At 45.6% G+C, this 9,286-nt stretch overlaps 1 protein-coding gene across 4 annotated transcripts in view; it reads right to left on the reverse strand.

Moving 5' to 3' along the window:
* Window positions 1-2,524: 2,524 nt before the first annotated feature.
* Window positions 2,525-9,286, reverse strand: part of SORBS1 (sorbin and SH3 domain containing 1) — a 274,935-nt gene continuing 268,173 nt past the window's right edge. For all 4 annotated transcript variants that reach the window (XM_021713460.1, XM_021713459.1, XM_021713457.1 and 1 more), the window contains 2 exons: window positions 7,767-7,879; window positions 2,525-3,074 (listed from right to left, as the gene is read on the reverse strand). In XM_021713460.1, coding sequence (XP_021569135.1) covers window positions 3,007-3,074; window positions 7,767-7,879 — 181 coding nt within the window. In that variant the 3' untranslated portion in view covers window positions 2,525-3,006. The remainder of the gene's footprint in view (window positions 3,075-7,766; window positions 7,880-9,286) is intronic.

A 9,286-nucleotide genomic window follows, 5' to 3' on the forward strand; every position in this document is an offset into this window, starting at 1 on the left:
CTGCAATAAAGAAAAATAAATGACCAGAAAGATCTATGTCTGCATCGTACATGCTCTCAGTGTGTAATTCAAATGGCAATACTTTAAATTAATTGGTTATACATAACGTCAGTTATTTTTTTTTCAGAATATCAGCTTTCCTTGTCACCTATTCTAACAATAGGATGTAATACTACTGCAGATAAATAGGACTGCAAAAAAAAAAAACAACCAAAAAAAATCCCAAAAAAACAAAATGAAAAAAAAACCCAACAACAAACTGTAACTGAGATAATGTTTACCTTTTGTCCCCAAAACTCATAAATTTTAACACTTCACAATGGCTAGTTTTGTGCTAAAAATCCGTAGGTGCGTTATTTGGAATTCCTTCATTTAAATAAAAATGAAAAAAAAAAAAAAAACTTCATGACTTCCTTACTTTACTCCACTTCCATTCAAATTTTTAAAATTATTTTTCTATACAAGGTAGGTACATGGGCTATACAAAGTTAAATATACATATTTACAGTCCCACTTCTTAAGCATATGTTTGTTTGTTTTCTTTTACTGATCCCAGAGAGACTGCAAAAGATAAGTAGTTTGGGGCTTGCTTTTACCCGGAAGCATGGCTAATATATCAAAATGTGTTGTGAGGCATGCTGCCAGATAGTTGCCCTTGCTATTAGTAAACCAGTATAAACATTTCAGCATAAAAATAGGTACTTTATATTACTAAATGCCTGAAGACAAAAGAGCGATTTGAAACCTTTGTTCCTTGTTTTGTGGTACGTAGGAAGCTGAAGTGACGCAGATTTGAACATATGATTTTATTGAAGACGGCAAATTGGTGAGGCATACCTGGATTTCTGGAGACATACAAATGCGTGAGGCCAGCGTCATATGCAAATGTGGCTTTACAGATTGGTTTCATTTTCTAGCTGTATTGAAAGAGGTGTTCAAAATGACCTACTTAATCAAGAAGCACCCCTCAAAAAACTATTAGATAAGATAGTGTTATTAATGGTTTGCATCTAAGAAGGACCAGGAAACGCATTAGCCAATACATTCCAAGATGGGCGAACCACTGCCCTGCAAAATGCACTTATACTAAATCCCCTCGGAGAGACAGTCAGCAACCAGTGTTCTTGGATGGTGCAGCAGACCTTTCAAAAAAAAGATCTTGTCACTAGGTCCTAAGGACAGTCAAGAAAGTTCTTTCTACCCGGGAAGCTCTCCCCACTCCACCAGTTCCATGGCCTTTTCCCTCAGGATTAAGGCTCTGCTCTGTCTGTGGGAAGAGGCAATGCATTCCTCTTATCAGTCATTTACACTTTAGTGTGAGTGAATCACTGGCAGTTTCTTTCCTGAGAACAGGATCTGAAAGAATGATAGGGAGAAGTGAGGAGACTGTGGCTGCCCGGTGGGAGTAGGGAAGCCAGTAGAATCCTAAGATGGGTGGCATCCAGGACAGCAGCTGGGGCACAGGCACTGAAAACAAACTTCGCCTACTTCTAAGGACTTCTAATGTTCCTGGGGTTAATTCCGAGCTACGCGCAGAGAGCCAAGAGTTTCTGTACACACCCTGCCACCTAGAAGTGCTACTCCTATTGTGACCTAATGGAGACAGAAATATGACAATGCTTCCTAGGATCCCTCCAGAGAAAATTCATACCCTCATCTCCCACACCTTTCTTAGCACATATCACAGTCTCTCGATTAAGTGCTTTTTTTCCGTATCTGTCTCCCCAATCACCTCTGGGTTCCTGGTGGGCAGGGAATGAGTCATTTCTAACTTTGCCTCACTAAGGGGTCTAACACAGAGGCCAATAAACGTTCTTGAACTGCACAGAGTTGTAACTAAGCACTCCTGGTGTCACAGGGGCCTCCCTCCTCGGAGCCAGCCCCACAAAGGACAGACTTCCCGATTGCCCCTGGAAAGGGCAGAATCACTGCTTCACTCTGAAGGTAGCCTCACCAGGGCACCCTCAGATTCCCAACACAAAGCCTACATTTTGAGTAGGTCCTAGAATTCCTACGGGGGGTAAAAGTGAAGACACGTCGTGTCCCGCCTAAGCCTGGGTCACGTCTTGCCCATTTGTGTCCCCAGCAGCCGGGGTGCATCATGTGTGTTAAATAAATCACTGAACACCATTCTTGGTTTTCTACCAAACAGGCCTACTCTTTCCAAACTGTCCCAGCTGAACGCAAGCCAGAGAAGGTATCCTAAAAAATGTTGCTGTACTGTCCTGAAGGTGACCCTTTGTAAAAGCCAGTGACTGAGGAAAGAAACGCACTGCCCGTGGCCTTGAGAGCTACAGGCTCCTTGACTTAGTCACTTGGAAACACAAATGTACCCTACTATCTACCTGGCCACTGTTCCCCGGTTCTCATGAGCAAACCCTGCGTGCTTTTCTGTCTGAACCCCAGGGCAGTCGATGGCAATGCCACACAGCAGGCTGAATGCAGCGGGTGGCGACATCTTGTCTCCATTTCTCCACCTGGACCTCAGCAGGTCCAGCGAGGGATTAGGTCTGGGGCAGTTTGCGGGGAGGTATTGGGTGGGGGTGACCAGCTGGCTCCAGGGAAGCTGGGTGTTGGTGGAGCCTCTAGACAATGGCTAGGGACCTGCCTGGCACCCCGAGGGTTGCCCAGGCTCAGTGACCCCTTTAAGAAAGGGACTGGTAAAGGCCAGGCCACAGGCGGCGTTTCTGGCTAACTCTGCTCTTGGCCTATGCTCCAGGTCAGATTACCCAGAGGTGGAAGGAAGGAGAAGGCTGGAGTGGCTCCCAGAAGCAGCTAAGTAAATACGATTTGCCTCAGTTCCTTTTGCTCAGCACACGTTCGGCCCTGTCCGATACGCAGTAACCTTAGACAGGCTTGGGCTTTCAGCACACTTCTCTGTCCCTCTGTTTTTGCTTCTTGCTGTATCCACTGCGTTAATTTTCCTACTGACTCAACTAAAGAGATCGGTTCATGAATTATGCTTCATCTTCCAATAAAAACAATCTCGGTGGCTTTTCAGTCTTCTTATAGATACAAAGGTTTTACATAGTTGCCTGGAAAAGTACCAAACTGCCTTGTCCTTCTTGAAGTGCCTATAAAAAAAACCACACACACATATGCAACATGAGAAGCCCCATCAGTGTGAGTTAAGAAAGCTACTATAGAGAATTTTACCCTAGCATTCCTGGGTAACAGTGCTGCAGCTTGTAGAATCACATATGATTTCCAAAGGACTTTCCCTTACTTTATCTCATTTAGGCTGCAAAATAATGTTGGGTGGTGAGCAACGTAGGCGTTTTTCTCTCTTTTTCTTTCCTTTTTTTTTCTTTTTTCTTTTTTTTGAGTTGGAGTCTCACTCTGTCGCCCAGACTGGAGGGCAGTGGTCGCTCCCGGCCACTGCAGCCTCGACCCGCTGGGCTCTGGCGATCCTTCCGCCTCAGCCTTCCAAGTAGCTGGAACTACAGGGGCGTGCTACCACATCTGGCTAATTTTTGATTTATTGTAGAGATGAGGTCTCGCCAAGTTGCCCAGGCGGGTCACAAACCCGCGGGCTCAGGCAATCCACTCACCTCAGTCTCCCAAAGCGCGGGATTGCAGGCTGAGTCACTGAGCCCGGTTTTTTCTCTCTTTTTCTCATTCCTCCCTCCCTCCACCCAGCCTTCCCTCCCTTCCTTCCATACATAGAGATGGGTCTCACTCTGTTACCCAGGCTGGTGTTGATCTCCTGGACCCAAAGATCCTCCTGCCTCAGCCACCCGAGAAGCTGGGACTGCAGACGTTCACCACTACGCTCAGCCAGTGTTTATATTTTTTTGTAGAGAGATGGGGGCTTGCTAGGTTGTTCAGGCTGGTCTCAAACTCCTGACCTCAAGTGATCCTCCCAGCTTGGCCTCCCAAACTGTTGGGATTGCAGGTGTAAGCCACTGCACCTTCTAAAGCATTTCTTTATTCAGATGGAGAAACCGAGGCTCAGAGAAGTTAGGTAACACTTCTGAGGTTCTATAGCCTAACAAGTATCAGAGGTAGAATCTGAACCCAGCTCTTCTGATTCCTAAGCCATTGATCTTTCCAAAACTTCTCCTTTTTGGAGAAATTCATGTATTGAGCCAACACAAGAAGATCTGGGATTAGAATTTATTTATTTATTTATTTTTACTTGGAGCCTCACTCTGTCACCCAGGCTGGAGTACAGTGGCACTCTCACGGTCACCACAGCCTCAACCTAGCTGGGCTTAGGCGATCCTTCCGCTTCAGCCTTCCAAGAACCAAGCAGGTGGAACTACAGGCCTGCGTCACCTTGCCCCGCTAATTTTTTGATTTGTTGAAGATACGAGGTCTGGCCATGTTGTCCAGACTGGTCTCAAACCTGTGGGCTCAAGCAATCCTGTAGCCTCGGCCTCCCAAAGTGCTGGGATGACAGGCGTGAGCCACCGTGCCCGGCCCTAAGCACAGTTTCTAAGAGTCCACTGACTATGACTACACAGCAAAAAGAAATTCCTCTCAGAAGCCTGTGTCTGAGCCCCAAATTGAGTCCCTGTCTTTCTCCGCTGTGAAGCTTTGCTAGGGTTCCGCTGAACCAGAAGAATGAGCCATCGGGAATCAAAGGCTTTCCTGGGCTGCTGCACACCCAGAACTGCTGGATCCCTTATCCAGTTTCTTCTCTTGGGACTCTCTAAAGCAGAGGGGGCAGATACACGTTGTGTCATCACTGTCCTCTCATGAGCAGACATCCCAATTTGATATTGTGTTCTTTCCCAGTTGGCTTGCATTTGGCCTCAGAATTCTAGTGAACAGAGAACATCTCAAGCAGCCACTACCAGTGGGCTTGAATCATCATCCAAAGTGAAACTTCTTGTTTTTTTTTTTAGTTGGATTCTCACTCTGTCACCCAGGTTAGAGTGCAATGGCATGCTCATGGCCACCACAGCCTCGACCTGCTGGGCTCAGAGGATCCTTCTGCCTCAGCCTCCAGAGTAGCTGGAACTATAGGCGCGTGCCACCATGCCTGACTAAATTTTTTTTTTTTTGAGTTGGAGTCTCACTCTGTTGCCCAGGTTGGAATGCAGTGGCATGCTCACTGCCACCGCAGTTTTGACCTGCTGGGCTCTGGCGATCTTTCCGCCTGTCTTCCAAGTAGCTGAAACTACAGGAGTGCACTACCATGCCTGGCTAATTTTTTGATTTATTGTAGAGATGAGGTCTCACCAAGTTGCCCAGGCTGGTCTCAAACCTGCGGGCTCAGGCAATCCACTCGCCTCGGCCTCTCAAAGTGCTGAGATGACAGGCTGAGTCACCGAGCCTGGCCTAATTTTTTGATTTACAGTAGAGACAAGATCTCACCAAATTGCCCAGGCTGGTCTTGAACCCCTGGGCTCAGGCAATTCTGTTGCCTCTGCCTCCCAAAGTGCTGGGATTACAGGCGTGAGCCACCGCGCCTGGCATCCAAAGGGAAACTTCTAAGCTAAAAGAATGTGCCAAACAAGACACCCAGAACATCTAGTTGGACCCCTGGGGAGAACAATCAGGAAGGTTGGAGAACTAGGATGGTAAAGTCCAGAGATGGTAAGGAACTCTGCTCATATAGCTGGTTCGTGCCTTTCCTTACGGATGAGATCTGCTGCGCTACTTTATTTGTGGTTTGAAGACTGGGCTACTTCTCGAAGCAACTGAAGAGTGCAGGGAAACATTTCCTTGGCTCAGCAGTCTGGGATGCCTTCATCAGGGAACTGGTGTCCCGTCCCCTACCCAAGTTCTCATTTAAAAAATGTAAATACTCCCCGGAAGAATTTAACAGCTAATGCATACTGGGGCTGCACCCTCTAAAATGACACAAAAATGACTGCCCCTTGCAGCCAATGAGCACCTGGAATATGGCTAGTCTGAGGTGGCCTGTGCTGTGACTGTAAAATATAAACATATATTGAATTTTGAAGATTTAGTATGAAAAGAAGAATGTAAAATATCTCACAGTTTTTAACTTGACTGCCTTGGGTTTATAAAATATATCACAATTCATTTCACTGGTTTCTTTGTCTTTTTTTTTTTTTTGAGTTGGAGTCTCACTCTGCCACCCAGGCTGGAGTGCAGGGGCATGCTCACGGCCACCGCAGCCTCGCCCAGGTAGGCTCAGGCGATTCTTCTGCCTCAACCTTCCAAGTAGCTGGAATCACAGGCATGCGCCATCGTGCCTGGTTACTTTTTAAATTTATTATAGAGACGAGGTCTCACATTGTTGCTCAGGCTGGTCTCAAACCCCTCAACTCAGGCAATCCTCTTGCCTCTGCCTCCCAAGGTGCTGGAATTACAGGCATGAGCCACCGCACCCAGCCTCTTTGCCTTTTTTCAATGTGGCTTTTAGGAAATCTTAAACTTCACACATGGTTTTCATTGTGCTTCTACTGCTCTGCACTGCATTAGAGTGGCCGCTGACTTCTCAGATCTGACTTTTTTCTGAACAGAGTGACTCAGGCTAGTGACCACCACAGGCTTCTGGGGTCTTGGGAGGATGTGACAGCTTTCTAAGAGGCTGGTGAGACCAAGGCAAATCTTCCTGGCTTCCCGTTTATGCTGAGATCTTGCCGTCCTCACCACCAAGTCCTGACGTGACTTCACTTTTGCAGAGTTTTTTCAGAGACCAGGGAAGAGCTGGTCTTTGGGAAGACGATAAAGGCAAAGCCATTTGTATGAATGAAAACTGAGGCAGAGGGTGAGTCAGGGCTTCCTAATGTTACATTCAGGCCTGAGCAGAAAGAACACAGACCTGTGGAGAGACAAGTGGTCTAAGTTCAAATCCTGACCCCACCTTTGCTATCTGGGTGACCCTGGGATACTTACTTAACCTCTCTGGGCCTCAGTTTTTGAATCTCTTAAATGAGAATACTTCTTATCTTCCAGGGCTGTTTGTTGAGAGGACTGCCATAAAAACATAGCAAGCAGAGTGTCTGATTTGTCACAAGAATCTCCATAAACATGGATCTTTCTTTCTCCTTCCTATAAAGGCAAATCCTTTGTTTTAATGAAGCAGGCAGCTTTGATTAAAGTTATCGGAAGCCTGGAGTCAATAAGGTCTTTGGAATGTCTTTATATACACTTGAGTTTCAAGGTGCCTCGCATATGTAGCCTCCGTCAAAACTTTCTTGTGTTGTTTCACAAGAGTTTCAAAAATAAAATGTCCAAATGCAAAACAGTCACAGGCACAATAGAAACAGAAATGGAGGCCGGGCTCGGTGGCTCAACCTGTATTCCCAGCACTTTGGGAGGCTGAGACGAAAGGATTGCCTGAGCTCGTGGGTTCAAGACTAGCCTGGGCAAGTTGGCGAGACCTTGTCTCTACAATAAATCCAAAAATTAGCCGGGCATTGTAGTGTACACTTGTAGTTCTGGCTAGTTGGAAGGCTGAGGCAGAAGGATCGCTGGAGCCCAGAAGGTCGACACTGGGGTGGCTGTGAACGTGTCACTGCACTCCAGCCTGGGCAACAGAGTGAGACTCCGATTTAAAAAAAAAAAAAAAAAAAGAAATAGAAATGGAGCCCCAATTAATAAGTGTGACAACTGTTCCTCTATGCCACAGATGCTGGCATATAGTGTTTGGCTTGAGGTCCAGCCTCGCTAACATCCACACTGTAGTAAAAATAACACAGACTGGTGGCTGAGCATTCCCAAAGGTGGCGACAAGCTGAGAAGGTCCTCCTTTCTGCACAGAGAAGACTGCTCGTTGTGAGCTCGTGAACCCTCGCTACCCCTTCGATACACAGCTAGTAAGAAAAACACGATGAGATTCTTACCAACAAACCATCCATCGTCACACTTTTCCATGACGTCAACGATATCACCATCACGGAGCTCCAACTCATCATCGTTTTGTGGAATATAGCTATATAATGCTTGGTAGCTAAATCTGACATGAGAAAAACAAACAGTAAGTGACTCAAAGGCTGGCAGGATTAAATAACGAGTTTTAAAACCCCATTCCAGTTAAATCAACATCTAAAAAGTGCTTGCTACTTATCAGTGGGGATAAAATATCTGATTGGCTATTTCTCTAATAACGTAGCATTTGGAGTGATGTAGTTGACATATGATAAGTTAATTAAGACTGGCAGGATGAAGGACTCCCCGCAAGCAAGTTACTGTCACCCCTCTTATTTACCATTAGCCACGCTTTTTTGTCTACGGCACTCTCCGTCCTTGCCCTTAAAGTGAACCAAGCCTTTTCCTTAACACAGGATAACATACGTAGATTAGCAAGCATAATCAGAAGTTACTTAGGTCCAGAGACATTACGCTCCAGTCATACACATTGGAGAACACGAGACAATTAGCAAAAGTATATACACAAGGGAGGACCCCCAAAACTGAATTCACTTATAAAAAATTAAATATTTATTTTTACATGTTTAAACTGCAGTCACCATCAAAGTACTCTCTGTTTGATATAATACACCTATTAAGATGCTTTTTCCACTCCTCAAAACAATTTTGAACTCGTCAATTTTGATGACTTTCAGTTCTGCCGTTTTTGTTTTTTTTTTTAAAGAAATAAGGTTTCGCCAAGTTGCCCAGGCTGGTCTTGAAGCCCTGGGCTCAGGCAATCCTCTCGCCTTGGCCTTTCAAAGTGCTGGAATTATAGGCGATTATAGGTGTGAGCTATGGTACCTGGTGCTTGTATTGCTTTCTATTTCACCTCTTCCACATGGGTAAAACGTTTCCCTTTGGAGACTATTTTTTAATCCAAGGAAACAAACAAAAAAAGTCGCTCGGGGCGAGACGGGGTGAATAGGGAGGGTGGGGCATGGGGCTCATGTGGCTTTTGGCCAGAAACTGCTGGACACTCAGTGCAGTGTGAGCAGGTGTGCTTGTAAATCACCCACCATGAAATAGACAAACATGCTGAAAGAATCTCCAAAAAAAATGTACTGAAGTCAATCGCCGCCTCTTCCACAGCAATGCTAGCTGGTCCACTGATGCCGATGGGGTCCTAGAACACTAGCCTAACAGGGGAAGCCTGTACTACAAGGGGCCCGTCCGCCAAAAGATAATTCTGTTTTTTGGGGGGTCCCCCAAAAAGTTCATTCCAACTGCCTCATAGTTTAGTAAGACTACCTTGAGTAGCTTTGAGTCACAATATTACTACTCAATTGTGGACAGAATTACACTCACAATTAGAATTCACAATACTAAGGTAGTCACAAAACTAGCCTGAGTAGTTTTGAGTCACTCAAAAGTACTGAGGTCACAATAAAAGTACATTCTTTTTTTTTTTTTGAGTTGGAGTCTCACTCTGTCGCCCAGACTAGAGTGCAGT

The sequence above is a fragment of the Carlito syrichta genome, unplaced genomic scaffold (assembly GCF_000164805.1).
Source record: "Carlito syrichta isolate Samal-C Ts95f unplaced genomic scaffold, Tarsius_syrichta-2.0.1 Scaffold304557, whole genome shotgun sequence".
NCBI lineage: Eukaryota > Metazoa > Chordata > Mammalia > Primates > Tarsiidae > Carlito > Carlito syrichta.